This window comes from Miniopterus schreibersii (assembly GCF_964146895.1).
Source record: "Miniopterus schreibersii genome assembly, chromosome: 6".
Lineage (NCBI taxonomy): Eukaryota > Metazoa > Chordata > Mammalia > Chiroptera > Miniopteridae > Miniopterus > Miniopterus schreibersii.
The window spans coordinates 81,255,284-81,282,024 of NC_138107.1; the positions used below are offsets into that span (position 1 = coordinate 81,255,284).

Consider the following 26,741-nt stretch of genomic DNA (forward strand, 5'->3'; position numbering starts at 1 on the left):
GTTTAAAACTCAAAAACTTACACGCAGCCAGAGAAAAAGAACACATTACATACAGAACAACAAAGAATGTAATAGTCTTCTTGCTGGACACCACAAGAAAATGCCACTTAAGCTCCCCTAGAGTGGCAAAATTACAAAGTCCAAAATTAAGAAGTGCTGGAGATAACATGAGATGAAGGTAACTCACACAGCGCTGGTAGGGCATAAGCGGGTACACCCACTGCATGCTACAATTCGGCATCATCTTGTAAAACGAAGACACCCAGACCACGTGGCCAAGCAGTGTTCCTCCCAGACATGCAAAGTTCATAGCAGCACTGTTTGCAATAGCAAAACCAAACCAAACCCACCCCAAACATCCACCCACCCACAGAAAAATGGATGAACTGCGGTCTATCCATAAACTACACAGCAATAAAAATGAGTGATTCTCAAAAAGCGCTAAGTTGAAAAAAGCAAGTCACAGAAGTGAGCATACGTTATACCATTTATATAAAATTCAATAACGTACAAAACTTAACATTTCATTTAGGGATACAGATGTTGTAAAACTATAATGAGAGAAAATAACAAACACAAAATTTATAATAATAATTACTTGAGAAGGAGAGGGGACATACAGGACTTCTAAAATGCAGGTAATATTCATTTCCTAAGCTGGCTGATGGGTACAAAGATAATTATTATTTTTACCATATATACATGTTTTTTTGTAGGTATGAAATACTTCATTTTTTAAAGTGGAAAATGTGAAAAACTTGAAAAATGAAGACTACTATTTATGTATAACAATAAAATTAGTGTAAAAAAGTATACAAAAAAAATGTTCACTTCTTTGTCTTTCTGTGCCCACACAATCATAATTAACCTAAAAGGGGCACAATTAGAATATAGGGGGGGAAACAAGCAGAGTCTTTAACTGCCTTGATTCAAAATCTGAACAAATATTACTCTAAGTTAGACAAGAGTAAATCCTTTAGCCACTCCTGTTGGATTCTTCATCTTTCATCTGTACTTAGATTTTTCTTTATCTTTGGATTTCCTGGGACTCCTGCTTCGGTCTCTCTTTTTACTCCTTTCCCTGTCATAGGGACCTGTTTGGTATTTGGATTTGTGACTATTACTATGGTGGCCACCCCTTTCTCGAGATCGGCTACGACTTCGGTTTTGAGGTCGGTCTTTCTTTTCACTCTTTTGTTTCTCCCAACAGCTTTCTTCTTCATAGTGACCAAACCCCATTTCTCTGTAGATATCCTGTCAAAGGAGCAGAGAGAATTACAAGTGAGTCTGTAAAATTGCTGTGAGTTAGTAAAACTCAGACAAGTCCACTATTAGCAAGCAGTCGTAATGGCTCAAGTTTGAACACTACCACTAATGCCAAAAGTCTTGTAAATTAAAAAGCAAAAATAATTCAGAAAAGGATTTGACCATTTTTCTAATCAATCTCATTGCTTTGTATCTAATACTGCGGCTGAACTGAAGGATTAGATCCAAACACAAGTAACTGAAATTGCCCAAATGAAATCAGAACAGGTCTTTAGAGTAAAATCACAGCACCAAAAGTTCTGGTTATGTGCAGTCACCTTTCCATCTCCCTCTACTCCCCCAAAATGTGGACCCATCACTGATCTGCCAAAAATTCCCGTAAGAATCCTATAAAGAAGACACCATTTAACTAACGTAGCCTGAAGAGGTTTCAGACAAGCCCATCAGTCTAACAGGAAAAGAAAATAGATACTGCATTCTTTGGTCTGAGCGATTATTTTTAAAGTGTTCATTTCATAAAAGCTCCTCTCCTCTCCAAATCTTCCAATAAAATTTCCATGTTTAGACTAGGCTAATATATGTTTTTATCAAAATCATTATTTACGTATTTCTTAGAAGTGATTAAGAAACACTGGAATAATCCACTGCCCCGAAGACAATAAAGTGGGTGCATTTAAGTCTCTTCTTCATATTAAGCAGCAGTAGTACTTTTCCCACATAGAAGATGGCTAATTACAACAATTCTACTTCTGCTTGAATTCTACCGTCAATTAAAATGAGTTATATTAGCGAGTGGCTGAAATCTAAAATGACCAGAGGAGTGCTCTTTCCAGAGATAGTTCGTAAAATTCAACTTTCTTAAAAGATTTCTCAGAGAAAAGGCAAAATCCTAAGGATTGAACTCCCAAGGGTCCCAACTCTATCACCGTTATTATTAAAGTAGATGTAAATGTCAAGTTTAAAATCTACAGTGATAAATACTCAGGGTTAAAGACTGGATTTTAAGAAAATGGTTCATAGTTACTCCACAGCTGTCTAGAGACTGTACATTATGCCTGGCATGGAGATTGGAGATTGCTGTACGTGAATAGAGATCTAATGTGATCACTATAGTTGGTGTTTATGAAATACAACATTATAAACTGACTCATGATTTTCCACACAATCCCAATAGTTTCTATCATTCTGTAAGCATCCCAGAGGTAGAAAAATGAATCGATATTTGGTTTAACCCTTTACCAATTATTTTCTAGCAAAACATAACATCCTTAGATAAAAGAACTTTTGTGCTTTCTGTAACATATACAAAATGTAGCTACTATGTGCAATTCTGTCTGTACACCTAATTTCTGAATTGGTTAAGACAAACTTTTAAAATAAAGAGACAGCTGATGTATAACTCCATAAAATTTCCAGCACATTATTACATATATAGGGATTAAATGCTTTGTTTAAAATGGGGAGGAGGGGGGAGAGAAGGTTATGAAGTACTTAACTCTTTGAAAAAATTGAGGAACCTGAAAATCTGAAATGCAATGGTCTTTGTCATTTCTTGAGGTTAGATTTTCCAGGGAAGGTTTCACAGAGAAGTTAGGACTTGAGATGAGCCTCAAAGAATGAGGGTTTGGGTTTGGATGGGCGGTGAGAAGGCTAATGTGAGTGGTGAAAGTGAAAACTGAGAAGCCAGGAAGAATTAGCATGAAGGAGAAAAACTCAGGTGCCTGGGTGAAGCCACCTCAGGGCAGATCCTCTAACTGTGGACTAGCACAGTGCTAAGCACCTTTGGAATACATATCATCCTCATTCCAGAAATAAGAAAACTGAGACTCAAGAGGTCTGCACAGATTGGAAGTCATTATTCAATTGATCAATAATTTGACATGTAAAATTGAAACACAGGTGATACAGAATAATGAAAAAAACCCCACACCTGACTGAGTCAAAATAAACATTACAGCTCCAGCTCTCCCACTGAACTATAAGGGTCCAGGGGCTGTGGGGTCAGGCTCTCATATCTAAGGTGAAGGAAGTGAATTAGATGAGCTCTAAGTCCTTCCCAGGACGGACTTTTAAAAATCTTATCATTTATTACATTTAAGGCATAAGACAAAATGATTAAACTAGCATGTGGCTAAAAAGGAAAGAAAAAAACACATAAAATGGCCAATTTAAAGCAGCCAACCTAACCTAGCCAATGATTTCACATAAAGTAGTAAAATAGAAGTCTAATCTAACTAAAAGCTGTGGTCGCTGGAATTAAATCAAAGATTTAGCTAAATCTAAATCACTAAAATAACATTAAAGGATTAAAATGACAGCAAAAACAGAGTCTCAAACTCTAAGACTCCTGCACACCTATGGAAACCACAGAGGAGGACTGAGAGCAGCACGAACGCGTCTCAGCCAGGCAACCCACAGCCGAGCACTCATTTCCTGTAACCCAGCAAAACCCAAACCTCAACAACACAGAAACCATCTCTGGAATTAAGACATGAGATGGAAAAATTAAATAGAGAAGTTTTCGAATTGAACAGTAAGGCTGTCACTCAAGAGAAAACAAAGAACTTGAACAAAGAAGTTAAAACATTCTTAGTAAACTAGGCTCACCAAGCAAAATGCCAACAAACAGAAAAATTTGAGCTATACCCGAAAATTACCTAGAATTGAAAATTCCCTTTAATGATTATATTTTTGAGGCTGATATCAAAAGGATAAAAATCAGAATAATAGAAAAAATTTGGGGCCCACTGAAATCTTAAATATGGATGCTTTTATTATTTAAAAAAAGAGAAAATTAGTATAGCTATATTATTACATGAAAGTATAAAATAAAAAAACATTTGCTTTAACTCAAAGATACAGACAACAGATTGGTAGTTACCAGAGAAGAGGGTGGTAGTGGGAAAAATGGGTAAAGGTAGTCAAATGTACGCTGACGACTGCAAACTAAACTTTGGATGGTGAGCTCACTATAGTATACACAGCAAATTATAATGTTGTACACCTGAAACTTATATGATGTTACTAACCAATGTTACCTCAATTAAAAAAACAAAACCATCTGCTTTAATTCACTTTGAGGGGAGAAATAAAGTTAGAAGATTATTATTTGGAATTTAACGATTTTATAGTTGCCAACTACCTTAAAATTCTCTAAAAAAATTCTAACAGTATTCCCCCAAAATATCACTTGATGCCTTTTACTCTGTGCCAGATGAGAATATTTGCTACTCCAAAGTTTTAAAAAAGCAAACAACACGATAAAAAAGATTCATAAGTCCCGGCTGGGTGGCTGTTGGTTGAAGTGTTGTCCTGGACACCAAAAATGTTGCGGTTCAAACCCAAGTGGGAGCACCTATGGGAGGCAACCTACTGATGTTTTTCTCTTTCTTTCTCTCCCCTCCCCCTTCCTCTCTCTCTCTCCCCCTTCCCTCTCTCTCTAAAATCAATAAGCACATCCTGCCCAGCCGGGCGTGGCTCAGTGGTTGAGCATCGACCTAGGATCCAGGTGATCCGGGTTCGATTCCCGGTCAGGGCACATGCCTGGGTTGTGGGCTCGATCAATGACTCATCATTGATGTTTCTCTCTCTCTCTCTCTCTCTCCCTCTCCTTTCCTCTATCTGAAATCAATAAAGATAAAAAAAAAAAAAAAAGCACATCCTTTGGTGAGGATTAAAAAAAAAAAGATTCATAAAAAGGGGAAGAAACAGACTTAAAATGCAGCCAGTGTTTGAATTTTCTTTAAACCTCTTATCTCAGACACACCAATGTGTACCTGAGGCCTAGGTTCATTGACAATTCCATGTACATGTGCAGGATGGCGAGCTGTGGCTAAAGAACACATGGGGTAGGGGCAATAATTAAGGGTTTTTAGTGAAAAACATTAAATATTCCTAGAAATGTGATATAGGCACCTTTAAAAAAGCTAAGTTTAAAACAGAGTCCAGACATTAGGAGGTATATATTCCTGTTAGATCACATTGAAATATTACACTATGGGACAAATTATATTAGATTAACTATAGAATTTATGAAAGAAAACTGACAAGTATATCCCAGGTCAGCAGTAGAGTCGTTAGGAGTACAAATGTGAACTTAAATTGTGCCTCCACTATTTATTAGCTGTGTGAAGCCATGGGAAAGCTGCTTCACCTCTTTTGTTTTCACTTTCTTTGTTGTGAAATGGGGCCAAGAGTATCCGCCTCACTGTAGAGACTGAAGATGTTAGCTATGACTGATTCATGTGTGGATGACTTGGAGGACTGACCAAGGTGTAACTTCAAAACAGGCCAGGGCATGAAGGATGGCAAGCTTTAAATAGCTAAAGGGCTGTGGAAAGGAGCGGTTATATACCTCTGGCTGGACAACAGCAAGGAGTAGGAATATATGCTATCCACAAAATTGGGGGCTAAAAATATATCTACTTGCTGAAATTTTTAAAAATAAAGAATAAATCATAAAACACATAAAATGGTTAACTGTGGGGGGAAGAGAAAATGTGGAGGGGATAGGGATAGAAACTCGGTCTTCTGTGTGTACCATTTTGTAGATTTTATTTTGGAATCATATGAGTTTTTTAAAACTATGAAACAAAAAATTGTTAAAGCAATCCTTAAACATCAAAAAGAAATTAGTTGAAGTAGGAATCCAATTAATGGCATTATCACAGGAAGTACTCCAACTGATTTAAAACATAGTAATTTGACTGTCACAGTAAAAGTAGTAACAAAAGCCAGTGTAGAAAATGATTGCACACACTTTTTTTCTCACTTACTCTGAACAACATGCCTGTGAAATAAGTATTATCTCAATGTCACAGAGGAGGGACTGGCTCAGAAATAACTAACTTGTTAAGGTCACATCAATGACCAGCAGTGTGGAAATTTAAGCCTGGCTTTTCTAACAGCAAACCCTTTACTTTGCCAGCCACAATACATCTCTCCACGTGTCTCTGCCTGACATCCCCACCGTCCTGAGTTCCTTCTCACCTATGCCTATGACACCCTCCGCATCCACCAGGGCCCAGCTCAAGTGCCTCCACGTGGTAAAACAAAAGCAAGGAGCTGTAGTGGAATTTGTTTTTCATTTAACTGAGAACCAAAATGCAGGCTGGGAATGCTTTCTTCTCTTTATAATCAATTTTCTTTTGGGAATTTTTACTATTATTGTCTTAGAAAATGCACTGTTCAAGAAAGCTTTGGGGATGATCGAGTTAATCATGAGTGCTGTTTTCATTTCATATATACAATACAAAAGGGAATAAATGGTTTACAGGTCCTAAACCCTCAAGAGCTGGAAATGCCGCACGTAACACTTGGTAATCAAGTGATAAGTGAGAAGAACTGTTGAAACAACCACACTTGCTTTTCATGGGACAAATGAGCGTCCACAGGTGGTATGCAAATCACTGGCTTCACAGTATAAAACTATATATTAATTCAAAAGCAATCTTTTATAATTTGTGATATATACTCTTGAAAATGAAGGTTCATTACCCAGTGAAACCATTCTACACTTGAGACTTAGAGCATGCCCACCACTGAAAGGTACTTTATAAAGGGATAAAGTACTTATTTCTCCACAGCCAAGCCTGGACACTGGCAGTACCTGATTAGTATTTCTGACTGGCATGTAGCCCTCGTCGTCTTTTTCTTCAGAGCAGTGACGGGTTTTCTTCTTGTGCTTTTTACTTGCGTGTGAGTGACTCGACTTTGAGTCTTCTGCCTCCTCCTCTAGTATAAGATCATATTTTGCACTGCAGCAGCTAGTTAAGGACAAGCGTGAGGACTGACACTGGTAATACATCAAACCTAAGAATCTGGTGGACAAAGGTGACCAAAAAGTTAAAGGTAACTTTTTAAAGCAAAAGCATCTTACAAGCATAGCTTATTTCTAAAACAAACCAGACTCATTTTTTTTTTATTACATAGTCAGAAAAAAAATGAAAAGAACCCTGACTGTATATAGGCAATTAACAATTGGTAAGTGGGCAAAAATATGGAGGCGGGAAAACTATATCCACAAATGAAAATATAGGTATCTAAAAAATAAGGAAGCATTTATCAATAAAGAAAAAATTTAAACTTAGAAGATGAGGCACATGTTTAACTAGGGGAAATTAAGATAATACAAACTCCAATGCCAGAAAAGCTATGTGAGATAAAGGGTGCACCCATGGGACTCCTTCTGTGAAAAGGAAAACAGCTCAATCCTATAGGAGGATTCAGCAATGCATGTCAACAGTTATCATGCTGACATTCAAATAAGAATTTTTTAAAAAATTAAATAAATTAAATGAGCAAAGGTATGCATGACAGGATTATTTTAAATAAAAACTGGGAACAACAAATAGCCTAGTAATAAATATATACTTAATTATATTGTAGTACTTGCAACATGATATATTATTTTATAAAGGAAGTTATTAACAATGACAAATGAATGCTATGAAAAACCTGGGAAGGTGTTTCTGAGAAACTAAAAGTGAAAAAAGTGTGAAGCAAAGACCGTATCTACTATACAGTGATTACAACTTTACAAAACTTTATAAATGATCAAGACTTGAAAGGAACAAGGAGAAATAAATATAATTTGTCTCGATGGCAGAATGATGAAAAAATTTTTAAAATTCCACATCAAAGTTATAAAAACTGTGATAATGTTTTAATTCAGGTGTTTTCTCTAACATAAACAAAACTAATCCATGTCTTAGAACAAGAGAAAATGTAAAACTACTACAACCTCTGCTGAAAATAATCTCAATTTCTAAAACAGATTTTGGGGAAGGCTAGAAGAGTGGTTTTTAAAAGAAGGCTTATGAGGAAGCCCAACACTAAGGGCTATTTCAGCGGCATGTGGGACCAGAGCAATGGCAGATACACTTCCCTGAGGACCAGTTTCCCATCTGCTTTCACAACACCACAGTCTAAGCGGTCCTCAGGGATGACTCACTTCTACCTAAGACTAACCAGAAAACCACGGCACCTTTCCACTTTTCATAGGATGGCTAGAGACAGCCAGTCAGCCTGTACCGTCCTATTTTCCTCTATTGTCACTAACCTCTTTTCTCCTTCATACGAAGTCAGACCCTACACACTGTTTCCAGAGTACCTTCTGGACCTCCTTTTTCAAATACGAATTCAGTAGCCCCTGCCTGTGGTTTCGCCTTGGTGTGCTGCTTTGCACATGCTTCTCCCAGGCTTGAGAGAGGTGTTTTTCAAAATGCTGATCATGATCCAGCAATGCAGTGCAAAATCCATTTAGTGGGTCACAGCCAGCATTTTTTAGCAACAGAATAGGAAATAGGTCAGACTCATGAATTTCCTTTTTTTTGTTCAATATTCTGATTGAGGATAATTAGCAGTGGTTTATACCAGGACATGTCTGCCTTCTCCATCAAACGTCAAAAGACTAAAGCAGGCACTGTTCATTGTTAGCTACATGTGATTGTTTAAATTTAAATTAATTAAAATTAAACAAGATTTTAAATTCAGTTCCTCAGTCCATCCATGACCAATAACCATGTGGTTAGCAATTACATGAGATAGTGGGGATACAGATTTCCATCACTGCAGGAAGTCCTACTGGGCAGGACTGGCAGGAGATTTATTCTCAAACATGCCTAGTTTCTTCTCTTCACTCTTAGTAATCCATCACCTGGAACCTAAAACACTGTGATACTACAAACTTTCTTCTCAGACTGAAAGAGTTCTCTGGGAGAAAGACGCCCCCTACTTTATACTCTACAACTGTGCTTCCTTTTATTTGTCCTACACACTCCCCTTCTTCAAGCTGCAGTTATCCTAAAATAAATTGTCATTAATTTTAAAGATTCGATAAATAAATCTCAAGAGTATTCCATCCATACCTTTTATGATTTTGAGATTTCAATCATATCCCCTCTAATGTTCATCTTTTCAGACTAAATCTTAGCTTACTGTTTGGTCTGTTTGCAAGTGAAAGCCTCGCCTCATGTTGATGTCAGTATACTGCAGACTTTACCCAGCTCCAACCCTTACTTACAATGTATTGCAGACCATCAACACAGTTTTAAAAATGAGTACATATCAAGTCAACCGATATTCATCTTTCCTTGATGGCAACTTGGAAAAGAAATGTCCCATATACAGTACAGGAAAAGAGAATCCCTAAAACACCAACAGAAACTAGAAAACAAAGAAACCATTTACAGAAAGAATCACAAAAGAAATAAGCTTTGCAATGTATGAAGTGATAGATTTATAATGAGAACATCAATGAAAAAATTAAAATGACATAATATGAACAGTATGTTTCATTGCTTCTTGTCTCAACCCAAAACTTGGAAAAACTGAAATAAAATGGTCAAGTCAACGGATTTCTTTAATCCTATAAAAGTCAACTCTTGCACACAACAAAAGCCCAACCTAATTATATAAAAGCAGCAACCTAATTATATAAAAGAACAACAGGATTTTGTTGTCTACACACTCACCATCTCCAAAGCTAAACATACGAGGAAGGTTAGCACAGAGGACTTAGCTTAGCTATAATGAGGAAATTTCTGACTATGAGGAATTTAAAACACTACAGTTATATACAGAAAATACGAATCTTACCTGAAGATCTTCTGAGAATAAGTGTTAACTTTAATCTAAGAGTAGGGAGGGAAAAGTAGGCTAAAGATTTATTTCAACCCGAAGTTTCTCCATATACAAGAGAATATACTGAAAAAGCAAAGTATATATAAGACAGTGAAAAGAGATAAATGTAAACTAAATGACCTCACAAACCATCTGGCTCCAGGGACTTTTTCTACAGCCTTTGTGACTTTTTATAACATATCACACAGTATTCAGAGTGTATGGTCAGCACATACTGACTGCTGCTTCTTGTGAAGGATACTCCTGTTTGGGCTTTACTTTATCTTTCAGGACCAAATTAGATGGTTTATCCTGTTCTTTTTCATACTCCTTGAAATCACTCTTGGTATATTTTCCACCTTTATTAAAAAAAAGAAAAAACTTAATAAGAAAAATCCCCTAATTAATCAAGAACAGAAACTACTATAGAAGAAGTATAACATATAAGAGCTATTTTACAAGTGGCATATATATCAGGGGATAGAAAAAGACTGAAAAGAGAACAAAAGAATCATAATAATTCACTCTCATACTATTTTAACTGGTAGCCATATGCTGCCATCTAATGAAATATATGAGCATTACAACACCGTACGTTCAAATCCTAAATGACATAGCACATACATTCGCTGGAAAATAATGTAGTGTTTAAGTAAAGCCACTATTGTCCATGAGAACATTAGGTCCAAAGGAAGCTAAGGGTCTGGGACTTAAGTCTGAGACTGAGAGGCTTACAAGTTTGGAAGAAGTGAGGCTTTAAAGACCTGTCATCTGTCAAAAGAGACTCTGCCTTCAAATCTCAACAGAGCACCAAGCAGGTAGGGGACAGCAGGACGTGTGTAGAAGTTTGCTAAGAGATGCGAGATGAGAGGGTTGGTGTCTCTGCTTTGAAATTTTGCTTTAAGAGCACCTCTATTCCTCCTGAGAGTCAAAACTGAAATCAACAATAATCCCTTCAGAAAAACAGGACTTGAATATACTAATTTGATTTTTTTGTTCACACAGCTGCAAAAAGCACATCATCTTCGTGACTCAATTTAGTTTTCACAAATCACTCAAAATAGATGGGAGTGTCAAAATCTAGTCATGTATTCTAGTAGTAGGAAGGCTTCATGGAATTCATGGAAGAAACGAACAGTACAGGGAACCCCAATCCAAGTCACTCTCTCCTACCATGGAGAGCATGGCTTCCATCGGGTCTGCCTTGCCTATTCGTCATTAATAATTTCACCCTTCTCGAACTCTCATAAGGTAACACAACCTACCAAACAATTCAGCACATCACTCCCAGCACATCACTCCCAAGATAGTCCCAGTACTATCTATTTCTTTCTTATAAAAAAAAAAAAAATCATGGGAAATAAAGAAAAAGGTGTTATAGAGAAGAAAGTAATCCGAGATTTCCTACTGAAAGCTAGCATTACATGGTAAATTACTGCCAAAGTGAAATCTTTTATATGTACAACTTTTTTATCCACTTGTCAAAATGAAATCTTTTAAAAACACTACATCAAAAATCAAAACTCCATGTAATTTCAGCATACCACAGATCCAACCTAAAGTCTCACGTGCCAAATTTATTTGACATACATAGATACACATACAGACACATGTGGAATGTGGTGCATACTTATGTAGAGGGATAATAGAAAGTACATAACAGAATAAGATTAAGAACTTGACTGCCCATTAATAGGACTGGTTCAGTAAATTATAAGACATACATCGACAGGACACTGCTGCAGTGACTGAAAGGAGTAAGTTGCCATTTTATATGAACTGATCTCTTAGATACATTGTTAAATGAAAGACATGGTACAGAAACAGTACAAGTAGCCTGCAACATATGTGTTTTCCTCTCCTAAAAGAGAAAACAATATATAGAGAGAAAATATATTTTTTCTGTTTTAAAGGAGAAAATTATATATATATAAAACTATGTATATAAAATGTATAAAGGGAAAGACATGAAATGAAATTCTAAATTTAAAATAAGTATATATATGTATGTATATTCAAAGAATGTACATGGAAGGTTATAAAAGAAACAGGTAACAATGGTTACCTCTGGAAAAGGAAACTGGGTAGATGAGGGGCAGGAGTAGAAGAAAGACTTTTTCCACCACATTTTCATGGACGTTTTCAATTTTGGACCATATAACTAAAACAAACAAACTTTAGGCAAGAGATAGTAAGAGTTTTGCATCTAGAAGAACCAAACCACCACAAATGTCATAATAATTACTTTGGAAAAATGTCATGTCTGCAGTGGGTAATTATAAGTAATTTATAATATAGTCAAACATAGAAGAAAAATATTTTTTTAAATAGAAAATATATTAATCATCAGTTTAAAATACACATATACAGATTCATACACATGCACCCCTCTATCTTAGATTCTAAATAGCAGTGATATAAAACCACATATGGCAGGAGGTCTATCAAAGAGCATTTCTCCTAATTAACAGCACTAAATCAAAGAAGATACACGTGCACGTAGAAGCGCACACACACAGCATGGGAAGCAGAACAGAAAAATAAAGAAATAAACTAATATACCTTTTCCTTTCCATTTAACCTTTGCAACAGACTGGCTAAAATCCACATGTATTCTTCTGTCATCTATAAGTACATTGTCCATTTTGAAGAATGCTTTCTCACAATCTTCTTCCTGAAAATAGTTACAAAAACTTAAGCATAAATCTTTATGAAAAAAAGATTTCTGCAGCTAGAATACTGAAAATATAAAATGTCTGTTGTTACTAAAACGAAGATTTGAGTTCTTACTACGCACCAAATGCTATTAAATGCTTTGCATCTCTTACCTCAATTAACTCTGATAACAACTGTAGGAGGTACTATCTATTTTTATCTTACACTTTCTCAAAGGGAAAAGAGAAGTTCAGAAAGGTACAGAAGTTGCCAAAGGTCACACAGTTGGTAAGGGTGAGGCCAAGATTTGAACCCAGGCAGTCTGATTGTAATGGACATATGTATATACTTACCAATTATCTTATACAAGTCCACAATCCCTTTTAGTCAAAACCCATAAATACCCTGAAAATTAAGTTTTAAAAAATTTGGTAATAAAATCCACTTGACAGCAAAACCTGACCTAATGGGAGGCCATGGCCTTAAGTTATCCCACTTAGGATGACTATTCATTTGTCTCAATGAAGAAATATTTTTGTGATAGATTATAAATGCTGACCCAGAGGAGTATTATATAATTTAATCCTGTGCGCGCGCACGCGCGCGCACACACACACACAGAATTATTACAATGAAATACCATGTCAATGAAAATTAACCAAAAAGTTAACAGAAGCTACATGCAGTAACATACATAAATATTACAAATGTAACACTGAGCAAATGAAGCTAAATACAAAAATACACACACATGTTGACATTTATATCAAGTTTAAAATTAGACAAAATCAATCTACGATGTCAGAAGTAGCAGTGATGGGGAAGTTACCGGAAGGGGACACAAAGAGGACTTCTGGGATCCTGATAACTTTTTTCTGCTAATGTTTTATTTCTTGGCCTGGGTGACTGTACACATGGGTGTATTAACTATAGTAACTCATCAAGCTGTATGCTCATGAGCTATACATTTTATGTATGTATTTCACTCTCCAGTTTAAATACTGTTGAGATCAGATTATCCAAAACATACAGAACTTGCTGTAAATTAAATGAACACTTACAAAGAGCCTACTGGCCGTGAGAATTATGAAGCAGAATGATGCAGTTTAATCTGATTTTCAAGAAATGATAAAGGTCACAAAAGATTCACCTCAAAAACTGAAATGCTGAATCTTGATAAACAATGCACAGTCTATAAAGTTGAACTGAACTATATATTCATGGAAAATAGTATACCTGCAGAAGACTGAGAAACATAGGCAGGCAATAGTCTATGTGCTATAAATGAAATGAAATTCTATTTGTGAGCAAATAAATAATATATACTATAGCATCAATGATGGAATGACATTGTCAGGTCTATAAGAAGTATTCATAGCAAACCAAAGGCAGAGATCTCCTTTCTGCTAGCACCAATGTACCTTGTAGATACCATTTCTGGTACACCTGACAGTATCTGGGTAAAATTGGTTAGGTGTCTGTCTCTCAACTTTCCATTATTTATCTTGTAGTCCTAGGACTTATCACATGTAATATAACAGGAGTTTAATAACTGCTTTGGAATAACTATAACTTAGAATGACCTACTATTAGACACACATCAGTCCAAAGCTGCATAAAGAAATAGTATAACCTAGCACAGTGGCAAAAAGCAATGTGAACTTACATGAGTTCAGACATGTAAGTTCACATCCCAGGTATGACATGATTTTGAATAAGTCACGTTACCATTATGTGTCTCAGTTTACTTATTTGGAAAAGGTGGACAGTACCTATCTCATAGAGCTGTGAAGATTAAATGCATGTCAAGTAGCATAATGCCTGGCTTAAAGAAAGTTATTTGAGTAACATAAGTTATCATTATTATTTTAGACCTAGAAGGCACCATATCTAACCTAATACTCAAGTTTTATTTATAAGGAAGTTAACACTTAGAAAGAAGAGTTCTAAACTGCCAAGTGTCATATAACAGCTGGTCAGTGACAAAGCTCGGATTAATATCTAAAAATTAACACCCAGTCCAGTTCTCTTTCTTTATTATATATATATCTACCTAAATAACATTGAAAAATCATTTACAGAATGTGAAGGACTTTACCTAAAACTTTAAAAGTTTTAAAGATTCATGAATACAGACTGCACCTGAACATAATGTAAAGGTACATATTAACATTAACAGATGTTGAATTTATCACCTATTTTGAATATAATAGTTATTTTTCTTTGGTGCCTAAAGAAAGGGTACAGTAATTTTCTAATGTTAAAGACTAGAAAAAGTTCTATAATTTTCATTTTAAAATCTTATAGGAACCAAAAAACCCACACCAAACTTAATAGATCTATATTTTGACCTACCTTTTCAAATTCAATAAAAGCATAACAGAGGGATTCTCCTGTCTTCCAATCTCGAATAACTTCACAACTGAAAGAAAGTTTGGAAAAAGTGACTTAAAAAAAAAAAGCATTCACGTGTTTTCTGAAATATACACTCAAAAATTATAAGTTTTTTTCAAAATATAGTTCACCAGTCTAGAAATCACATTATCTAATTCTACTCTAAATGCCCCATATAGGCCTACAGTCCTAAATTTCCAAAGCACTGAAGGAAAAATAAATAATATTTATTGTTTAGTTTATTTATTGTTCAATTTTCCTGTGGCAAAAGTAAACTACTGCTAAAATTTTTTTAAATCATAATTCTAGTCCCCAAATGTACATAAATGATAAAATATCTAATGTTACTGTTAGGATAATGTATGCACATTCCCACACATATAGTATACATTTAGTAAGTTTATGCTTTGGAGTTTCTGAATTTTAATATAAACCAGGCTCAAATTTAACCCCACAAGTAGAGCTGCTATTCTACAGAACTAATCCATCTTAACAACCAAGTGAAAAAGCCAATAAGGTGGAGCTGAAACCACCAGGCTTGACCATTTCTTGACATATCCTAAGACTCATGTTACGTTATATGAAACAGGAAAACAAAACACTGTTAGAAAAGGAAAAGTAATCACATTACAATAAATGGTTCAGCTGCTACAATATTTGCATATACATTAAAATGTAAATATTGAACGACATAATCAAAGTTATGACCTAACCAAAGCAGGAGGAGGAAAGAATGAACATGGGAGGTTAGTAATAGAGGTAAAATCCTTATCTTCCTTAGCAGGAAGTCAGCATATAATGTCTAAAATTGAAAAATAAAAGCAGTATAGGAATATTTTTTATAAATATGATATATTGTAAGTGGGTGAAGAAATAAAGTTGGGTAGTCTTTTACAGAAAGATTTTTCTTTTAACAGGAAAAATCAAGAATGGTTTCAAGGGAAATAAAAAAAAAAACATGAAATGAAATGAAATTCTAAACATAAAATAATACTTTTTTAAAAAGTTGATTTTAGAGAGCCCGGCCGGGCGTCGCTCAGCAGTTGGGCGTCGACCTAGGATCCAGGCGATCAGGGTTCGATTCCCGGTCAGGGCACATGCTCGGGTTGCGGGCTGCAGCCAATCAATGACTCTCTCATCATTGATGTTTCTATCTCTCTCTCTCCCTCTCCTTTCCTCTCTCTGAAATCAATAAAGATATATTTAAAAAAAAAAAAAGTTGATTTTAGAGAGAGAAAAGGGGGGTAGAGAGAGCCAGTGATGTGAGAGAGAAACATCGATCCACTGCCTCCTGTATACGCCCTGACAGATTGGGGATCGAACCCACAACATTTGAGTGTACAAGATGATGCTCCAACCAACTGAGCCACCTGGCCAGGGCCATAAAATAATACTTTTTAATTAAGTATAAAATACTTCTCTTTGGCAACTGATCGATGTGTCTCTCACATCGATGTTTCTCTCTCTCCATTCAACTCTCTTTGAAAAGCAATGGAAAAAATATCCTCGGGTAAGGATTAAAATAAAAAAGAAATATGTCATTAGAAAACCACAAATTAATACCTAGTTTTCCCAAATTCTTTCACTAATTCTAGAGATTACCTTCTTATTGGCCCAAATCTTGAGAATATTATCTCCAGATCCTCATCTGTGGTGACTGGATTCAATTTACACACAAACAGCACATTTTCCGGAGGTTTAATATCTGCATCAGGTAGGTCTCCTACCTAAATTACAAGCAAACAAAAATATAAACCAATTCCTTTATTTAGTTTCCATTCTAAATACCCTATCCAAATCAAAATGCTGATTTCCCTAAAACATCTAAATTTACATTATAAACTGCAGGCTCAGGAAAAGACATCTAAATAAGACCTCAAAATTCATTACTGACAATTCTTAAAAGAATGCTTAAAACAATAATCCATTTTGTGAAAGTGAAATTCAAAAAGGTTAAATAACTAACTTGCCCAAAGCCACACTGTAATAAGCAACTGAGTTAGGATTTGAACCCAAGTTTACCTGGGGTTTTCTCTTCACTTTTTCTTTTTTCCTATTTGATATATTAAAAACAGAATTTATGTCAAGTATATCTAAGTTACGAAGCATAAAAATAAAAAACAGCCATGATGACAACTATCTTAAGAACTAAAATATCCTAATCCCATTATCCTATGCCTTTCTCACCAGAAATAATGAATATCCTGCATCTTGGTTTTCCTTTTTGACCATCCCCTTGCACATCTTTAGAATTTTACCAGATAAGTATGTACTCCTAAGCAATATATTATTTAGTTTTGCTTGTTTTTAAACTTTTGAAAAATATTATCTTACTGAATTTAGCCTTCTGCTATTAGTTATAACCAATTCTTTCCACATTAGTGTTCACTATGGAACAGCGACAATTCCTGGATAGTGTCTCTAGCTTTTTATTCTCACCTTCACTATCATCCTATCATCTCACGCTCACTATCATCTTCTCCTTCAGTCACACTGAAGTCAACTTCAGGCAACCACTGCCCTGAGTAGAGCATACCACTTCCCATGAAGAAGCAGTGAGGGGAACAGTGAGAGAAAGCCACGATGGTGTTGGTTTCATTGTGGGAAAGCTGTATTTCCCATGGCCTTTAGTCGGGGAAAAACGATATTCCTTTATTCAAAAATTCTCAGAGATGATTTCTGATAAGATTATCATATAAAGTATCTCCTCTTCAATAAACATGCTAAAACAAAAAGAAATCTTGAAAATCAGAAAAAGAAACAACGGTAGTAAGATCTGCTCAGTGTTTCTGAAGCCTCTCAAAGACAACAATAATCTACGCCCAATAAGAAGTATCACAGCACATATGGGGCAGAGCAAATCAGTAAAATCCCCCAAAGGCACCTACAATGGCAGAAATACCACGTCTCACTGAAGCAAAATAAGAAAGAAGTTAGTGAGTTAGAAAAGAACTCACTAGACTACTTGTCAAAGATAACAAGGAAATTTAAAATACTCTTAACAGTTACGAAGTTCAAAACACTGGTTGAATCATCATTATATTACGCACAAATGAAGTAAGAGAAACTAATGTTCTTAGAAAATGGAAGATGAAACCTTTTAACAGTAAGGCCAAAAAGGAGACAGGATCATCTATTAGTATGGTTAAAATCCAAAACACTGACACCACCACATGCTGGAGAGGATGACTGTAGAGCAACAGGAACTCTCATTCATTGCTAACAGGAATACAAAATGGTACAGCCACTTTGGAAGACAAGTTGGCAGTTTCCTACAAAGCTACACCATACAATCCAGCAATTGTGCTCCTAGGTATTTATCCAAATGAGTTAAAAACTTATGTCCACACAAAAATCTACACACAAATGTAGATTTATTCAGACTTGCCAAAACTTAGAAGCAACCAGTATTTTAATAGGTGAATGGATAAACAAACTGTGGTACATTACTTAACAATCAAAAGAGATAGAATGCTATATAACAATCAAAAGAAATGAGTTATCAAGCCACCCAAAGACATGGAAGAACCTTAAATGCATACTGCTAAACGAAAGAAGCCCGTCTGAAATGATTCCAATTGTATGACATTCTGAAAAAGGCAAAAGCTATGCAGACAGTAAAAAAAGATCGGTGGAGGCCAAGGGTTGCAGGGAGGCAGGAATGAAGAAGTGGAACACAGATGATCTGGGGAGTAATGAAACTATTCTGTGTGATACTGGAATGGTGGATACATGGCATCTGATAGAATCCATAGAATGTACAACACAGAGAGTTAATCCTAATATAAATTATGGACTTTAGTTAATAATGTGTTATACACTAATATATAAGTTCCACAGAGGCAAATCTTTGTTTTTCCACTGATGCACCCCATTAAACACACAGATATGCATCACCCTTCTGGGTTTGACAGGCCTGCAAAGCTGGATTCTAGAGTGGGCTGGGGGTGGGGGGGCTATAAAGGATATTATAGAAGTAACTGACAAAATTGGAGTATGAACTGCAATTTCTATGATTTTTAATTTCCTGATTTCAATAATTGTAAGTAAATACTGTTGCTCTTAGGAAATACATAATGATGCAGGCGGTAAAGAGGAATGATGTTTGCAATTTAATTTCAAATGGTCCAGACAAAATAGTAAGTGCATGTACATGTATAATCAGGTAAGACAGGGAAGGAGGGCAGAAGGAACGAGAGGAGAGAGAGGAGAGCGAGAGGAAAAAGAATGATCAAGATGTGGCAAAATTAAAAACTGGTAAGTTGGGGTAAAAGGTATATAGAAGCTCTCTGTACTATTTTTTTAAGTTTTCCATAAATTTAAAATTATCTGCAAATAAAAACTTTTAAAAACACATTAACCCATTTTCTTCAGGCATGAACTTCTTATATTTTTGTTGTGGAAAACTCTGATGATAATCTAATATTCTTTCCCTTGTACGCCACTCACTCTTGCTGCCCAGTTGTTGCTCAAAGGATTTTTCTTTTAAGTCCAGTAACTTTCTTATAATTTGTTTTGGTGTGGATTTTTCTGGATCAATGTTCTCTGATACACAGCGTGCTCATTAAAATATGTATTTTCGCCTGGCCAGGTATGGCTCAGCAGTTGAGCATCGACCGAGGATCCAGGCGATAGGGGTTCGATTCCGTCAGGGCACATGCCCAGGTTGCGGGCTAGATCCCCAGTCAGGGGCGTGCAGGAGGCAGCCGATCAATGACTCTATCTCTCTCTCTCTCCCTCTCCTTTCCTCTCTCTGAAATCAATAAAGATATATTTAAAAATAAATAAAATGCATATTTTCAATTTTTTTAAAATTCAGTAAAGTATTACTGAACTATAGTCTAACATTTATTCCTTCAGACTGGTGATGCTAATATGAATTTTAAACAGACTGTGAGCCCTGGCCGGGTGGCTTAGTTGGTTGGAGTGTCATCAGATGCACCTAAAGGTTTCAGGTTCGATCCCCAGTCAGGGCGAGTACGGGAGGCAACCAATCGATGTTTGTCTCACATTGATGTTTCTCTCTCTCACTCTCTCTCTCTAAAAATTAATAAAAAATATTCTTGGGTAAGGATTAAGACCAAACAAACAAACAAACAAAACAGACTATGATTCTGAAAACTCCACTATATAAAATAATAATAAAAACTTAATTATCATCCATCCATTCAAATATTTATTGATGACCTAAAAGGTATACCTAGTCCACAAAAATAAGAAATGGGAAAAATGCCCAGCAGGTCAACTAATCATCTACTGAATGACTGTTCCCCAAACGACTCCAAACTGTTAGTGATACAGAGGAGGAGCATGTTGTAGGCACTCAGTTCTACCCTGGCTTATTCTGTCCTGTAGCTGCTATTCTACGATTTAATTTCAATACTTGAGTTGTACAAAGAAATTACTCATAATTATGCATAAAATTGAGTCCAAGAAACATTCTTTAAAAATGATGAGTATGACAACTGAAATCCACTAAATATTTATAGGCTAGATATCCATTCCCCATGTTTTAAAAAAGGCACTGGGCAATATATTAATAGTGGAATCAAACTTGTTTACTTTTACGTGTTATTATGTCAAACAAAATTTAATCCAGAAAAAAAAAACACTTAGCTAAATTTTTATATTTTAAGACTATCAAAAAGCCAGAAATAGATAAACTAATAGTAAGTATGTATTCAATATATTGCGAACAACTATTTGAACAAAGAGAATTACTTACCATTTCTAATAAAATAGCTTGAGTTTTGGCCTCTTTTTCTGCTTTTATTTCTTCTACTTCTTCAGCTGATCTTCCTTTGAAATCATCAATTTCCTCATCTGCTCCGATTCGACCACTCTGTAAGGCAGAAGTTACTCATGTATATACAGTATTTAAAAAACAGAAAAATCTGAAAAATATGGGACACTGTGCTTTATTCTTAGTTCCACCAAACGTGTTAGAATAGAATACCTTCACATGTTTCACATATGTGAAACTTACCTCTGAAAATTGATTTAAATTAATTATAGAATATTAGCCAGACTAGTCTTCTAATTTATTGTTAAATCAAAATAAAAACTTATATAGAAACTATTTAAAAAGTTTCTAACCAAGTGTTGAATGCAGAAGATAAATGATCTTAGAAATTAAGCACCAAACCTAATTACAAAGATAAATCTGGCTTTAAGGAAGTCTCATGAGCAGATATTTATGCTTTAAAATATCTGAGGAAAAAGTCTGCATTATTCCACAGAAATTTCTGGGTTCTAGCCTGGCTTCAGAGTATCCCCAGCTGAAAAATTCCCTTAAAAGATGATAGTTTAATTTAGTCTAAAATTCTTAAAATTTTAGATTTAGGAGACAGAAAAACATTTTCCCAAAGTAATCATATAAACTTCCAGAGCTAAGGCTCTTCTGGTAAAACACAAATTGAAGAAAAGATATTAAGATGGGAAATAGCTAGAAAAAGGAATATATCCATAGAAAATAAAAAGCACTCTAAACTTATCCTAAAGTGCTCAAGCAAGATAGTGATTCTGAAAAAATAAATTTTAATAGACTAAAAGTAAAAGCGATGCAGAGCATTAATACGCGTGTATGTTCTGTCACAAGAAGACTCAACTTACATCTAGTTGTTCCCTAGTAGGCTCTGGTGATCGATCAGGAATTAATAAATCCGGAGGGTCATCAAATGGATCATCTAAAATCACTGTATGATTAATCCTTACAAAATAAATCCATGTCAAATGTTACATTTACATTGTTTCAGAATCTACGTTTTAAATGTTATAACAAATGTCTTATGTATCCCTAAAGCCAAATAACCATAAGCTCCTAAATTTTGTTGCACAAGGATGTTACTAGAGTACACTGTCACAATTACTGTTACTGTTTTTGATTGATATTATACTTATTACTCTGTCTAATTCTTAGTACTTTTGCCATAGTTCTCAATAATCTGCACTTTTAAAAATACTAAATTAAAGGCTTAATAATTCCTTCCAACATAAGCAATTATAAATAATTAGTACAAGTGTAAAAACATAAAAGTGTAAAAACAAAGAATCTTAGTCTTGGAAGTATCCAAGATACTTTTAGAAGTATCCAAAAAACGGTTTTACACATGCCATCACCACTACCATGTCAAACACTACAGTATTAAAATATTCCAGTGCATTCAGGTAGTAAATTGTAACCATACCTGATATCTTGATATGGTACAAAATCCTTGTCAACAAAGGTCTCATTGATTTTCTTAATTATGTCCATGCCTTCTGTCACCTCACCAAACACTGTATGAACACCATCAAGGTAATCTAGATTATCTCCTGTAGTAATAAGAAACTATAAAGAAAAACGCAGAACACAAATACATAGATATATACAATTCAAACTGAAATTAGTTACAGACTGACAAAAAATACACAAAGTAAGATTCTACATTAACTGCATGGAATCTTGTTACTAGTACTAAGTAAAAAGTACAAATTTATACATAAAATGTCAACACATACACAAATGTTCCCCTGATTGTTTAAGATAGTTGGATGAAGCAACGCTCAATTTCTTTACATGTAAACTGTGAGGAAAAAAAAATCTACCCCAAATGGGGTTTCAACCAGACAATGAATGAAAAGTGCTCAACATGGCCTGTTTTGAAATAAGTAATAAATGCAGAAAGGAAACAGGCCACAATGTGAACAGTGATGATCCATGAATGGTGGGATTGGGGGTAATGTTATTTTCTTCTTTGTACTTCTCAATGTTTTCTAGATTACTCACAATGGGCATGCCTTACATTTATTCTTTTTTTAAATTTATCTTTATCGTTGAAAGTATTACAAATGTCCCCCTTTTTCCCCATTGGTCCCCTCCCCCCTGCACCCGTCCCCCCAGGCTTTCTCTACACTATTGCCTGTGTCCATGGGTTATGCACATAAGTTCTTATGTTAATCTCTCCCCACCCCCCCACCCTCAACCCCCTTCCCTCTGAGATTTATCAGTCTGTTCCATGCTTCTGTGTCTCTGGATCTATTTTATTCAGATTTATTTTGTTCATTAGATGCCACACATGAGTAAGATCACATGACACTTGGGACATGCCTTTCATTTAGAACAACAAAATATTTTTCTTTTTTTAAAAGTGATGTCATGTAGTTTTTGTTACATAGAAGAAAGAGTATAATATTTTTCCTTTTAACAAATATCTTTGATTGAAACGTTCTCCTTCCTGGATAATTCTAAAAGATAACTTTGTCTTCCCACCCGCTTCCTAACCTGGGATCCATGCTGGTCACTGCCATTATTCACCATGGACACAGAGCCTTTCTTCTTGTGCTTAATTCTTGGCACTTTTTCTGCATCGAAAAACCTTGCTTGATCACCATACAGCTGACTGAAAATATATACGATAAGGTAATGAAACATAAGTATTCTCAACATGAAATATAGAAGTACTAGTAACATACCATTATGTTACCATTTCTTTACAGAAATACCAGTATGATTCAAAATATTCCTCTCTTATGCTACAGACACTCAGGGAACTTGGAAAAACTCCAATTTGAGCCATATTTAAAATGCAGATTGAAATATGCTTAACACTGTAAAGAGGCAATTCTATTTTTACTCATTTAAAAATAAAAGAACTTACCCAAAAACAGACTCTCCTCCACGGCCAGTCCCTGTAGGATCACCAGTTTGTATGATGAAATCCCTCTATAATATATTGGATACTCTATTAATTCACAGAATTTGCTAGATGGATCCAATAACAAAGGACATGACTAATATCCACCAACTCACCTGTACATTGTGAATAAGGCAATAATTGTAATATTTTATTTTGCACAGCTTCAGGAAATTCAAGCAGGCTGAAGAAAAAAAAATAAGAGAAAAAAATTTATTTACAACACTGGCCAGATCTGAAAATACCATTTCTGCCACTTAAGTAGCAAAATGATTAAATGCCACAAGAGTTCAAAGAGAGATTGTTTCTAGCTAGAGAAATTAGAAGACCTTGTGGAGGCTTTTAAAAGAACTGGATTGGCAGAGAACAGCATGTACAACATGTATAATGCTACCTGGTACAAATAAATGTATAAAAGATGTACGACTCTGGTGGGGAACCCTGACAATTAGGGGAGGCGATGCATGTGTGGGGCCAGAGGGTATATGGGAAATCTCCGTATCTTCCCCTCAGTTTTGCTACAAACCTTAAACTGCTCTAAAAAAGTCTTAATTTTTAAAAAGGGAGGAGAACCTATAGATTAAGAGATTTAAGAGATATATCAAACAATATAATTCCATATGGCCCTTGTTTGGATCCTAATTTAAATTACCAAATATTTTTTAAATGTTTATGAGACTTCAGGAAAATCTGAAGGATACTAAGGAAATTTGCTAATTTTTTCAGATGTGATGATTTGCGGTTATGTAGTCTTTTTTGAAAAGAACCTCTTAAGATACAAACTGAAGTAATTACAGATTAAATAAATTCCATATTAAGGATTTATTATAAAAAAATCCAGTGGAGGTGGAGGTATAAATGAAACAATATTGGTTATGTATTGACAACTGTTAAATGAAGCTGGTCATCTGCACATGAGGGTTCATTTACATGATTCTGCTTCTGTACATGTCTTAAGTTTTCTATAATAAAAAGTTAAAAAGGCAGGAAAAAGAAGGGATAGGAGGAAGGAAAATAAATCTGGATATGTTTACTATGGATTGATAAGTAGTTATACATATAAGTAGACATCCAATCACATGCTTACAAAAAATACAAACAGGGTGGGCAATATGTTTTTAACGTTCCAAGGTATCTTTGCAGAACCCATGTATGTCTGTTCTATCTGTGTTAATTAGGTGGGGTAACTCTATCTCCCATTTAGTTCCTCACATCTCTGGGGAAAGAGGCTCACTCATTTGCCAGGTGCTGCGCCACATGAAGAGTGGCAAACAAACTCAAAGGAAAGCAAAACCAAAAGGTGAAAAATACAATTTCCTATAACATCATCCTTCAAACCCCTAGATCCCGCCATCCTGAATAGCCAAGCTTACTCCAGTAACCTGAGACAATCAATTATTTTCTTTCAGCCAGTTTGAGTTGAGTTTCTATCACTTGCAAAAAAAGTCCTAATACAACACACATACATGGATTAGTCAATATAATGAACTTTCTGTGTGTACCCTTCAAAGTGTCAAGGTGCTCAGGATACTGCGATAGATTATTAAGGCACAGTCCTTGCTCTCCTGGAGTTTATATTCTTAGAGGACACAAGATTTGCAAATAATTCCAGGACAACTGATAACTGCTTCAACAAAATACGTTGTGTGATTTATAAAAGACCTGAGACAGAGCAAAAGAAACAGATCTAACTCTGCTTAGGGGCAACGGAGAGGCACAGTAGAGATCATGACCTGAGATTTAAAGAATAACCGGGAAGTCTGCCAAAAGGACGACAGTGGAGAGAGAGGTGGGGTAGAGGCAGCGGGACGAGATGGGCATGGGTATATGTGGCGGGGTGGGGGAGATGGCTGAGTGTGGGAGGTGTAATAGGAGGCACTCATTGTAAAGTACGGTGCCCGGTTCCATCCGCTTTGGTAAACTCTGCGCTCCAAGGGGGCGGGACCCCGATTGAAAGGATCCTCTCCCGCCTCCAGCTTGACACTATTCTGATACATTCTCCACGCTGCTGCCTATTGGCTGCCTAGAACAAGTCCGCCATGCTTCGAATCCTGGTTTTAAAACCTATAAAAACGCTGGTCATCAGTAGGGCGCACAAAACCATTCACGACCTACCCTATACCACCAGACCCGCAGTCTCCGCTCCATGCCGCACACCATCCCTTCAAGCCACTCCGGCCTACTCGCGGTTTCCAGAAAATGCCAAACTAATTCAAAGAAGACCCTCACCTCCACTCGTCTCTGAAGAGCTAGCTGCAGGGTTCCGCATTCTTTGCCCGCTTCTCTTCTCCCCGCCCCCAACCGGGAAGGATTACTCCCTCCTCTGGTTTCCACAGAAGCTCACACATTCTTCCTCGACGACACTTAAAAAGTTAAATGGGTGCAGCGCAGATTCCCCCCAGTGGAGAGTGAGGCGCTCACGGCAAGGTGGCCACCCAGGGCCCGGCAAAGCCTAGCCTGGCAGGCGGTCCATGAGCGTCCGCGAAGGCTCCGCGCACACCTCCGACCGCCCTTCCCGCACCCAGGCGGGATGCCCACGCTCAGCGGCCGAGCGCACGCTCCGTTTCACCCAGACTTAGATTACACGCCACGGAGCTCGGCTGTGCCCCTGTCACCAGCAAAGCGCAGGAAAGCCCCTACAGCTCTGTGGGCACGGCATATGCCCCCCTACACACCCGCACACACGCATTTAATGACCACAAGCACCCGCCACCCGACGGGCCAGCACCAGGTGCGGGAGATGCGCTGCTGCTCCTCACGAAAACTTTTCTAACCAAGGCCCGCGAATAAGAGCCCGGTCCCACAGCCCAGACGCTCGAACCCGTGCACGTCGGGGACCTGGCGGCTAAGGGACAGTGGAGCCGGGCGCGAGGGGAGCGTGCGGGCCTCACCGCGCGGCCGCTCCTCCGTGTACAGGTCGATGACGACGTCGCCCAGAGTGGTCTCCAGCAGAACCGCCATGGCGCCCGCTCGCCGGCCGCAGCGAGCCCGGGAGTGACAGGCGCAGTTCGCCGAAGTCGGCGCCGCGCGTCACCCCCGGCGCGACGCCGTCTGACGTCATCCCTCGGCGGCGACGCCCCCTTCCGGGCGGCGCTGCAAGGCTCGCGTGGCCGCCGTCTAGCGGTTGCC

General features: G+C 36.7%; 1 protein-coding gene across 1 annotated transcript; it reads right to left on the reverse strand.

Moving 5' to 3' along the window:
* Positions 1-469: 469 nt before the first annotated feature.
* PPIL4 (peptidylprolyl isomerase like 4) lies at positions 470-26,675 on the reverse strand. The gene is made up of 13 exons (XM_081140680.1): positions 26,504-26,675; positions 23,729-23,796; positions 23,577-23,641; positions 23,201-23,318; positions 22,125-22,267; positions 21,550-21,646; positions 20,663-20,779; positions 16,540-16,664; positions 14,899-14,965; positions 12,451-12,562; positions 10,151-10,247; positions 6,875-7,022; positions 470-1,254 (listed from the first exon to the last, which is right to left on the reverse strand). Exons 1-13 carry the CDS (start codon positions 26,571-26,573, stop codon positions 1,006-1,008), a joined length of 1,476 nt encoding a protein of 491 aa, XP_080996806.1. The 5' UTR covers positions 26,574-26,675; the 3' UTR covers positions 470-1,005.
* Between the last annotated feature and the right edge of the window lie 66 nt (positions 26,676-26,741).

What these genes read in the sequence shown, in the direction of transcription:
- PPIL4 (XM_081140680.1), bottom strand. Translation starts at nt 26,573, where the DNA reads ATGGCGGTTCTGCTGGAGACCACTCTGGGCGACGTCGTCATCGACCTG. An exon ending in AGATTTGGGCCAATAAGAAG is followed by an intron (nt 14,966 to 16,539) that starts GTAATCTCTAGA and finishes ACTTTCTTTCAG; the next exon opens with TTGTGAAGTTATTCGAGATT. An exon ending in GGTTAAATGGAAAGGAAAAG is followed by an intron (nt 10,248 to 12,450) that starts GTATATTAGTTT and finishes TTTTTAATAAAG; the next exon opens with GTGGAAAATATACCAAGAGT.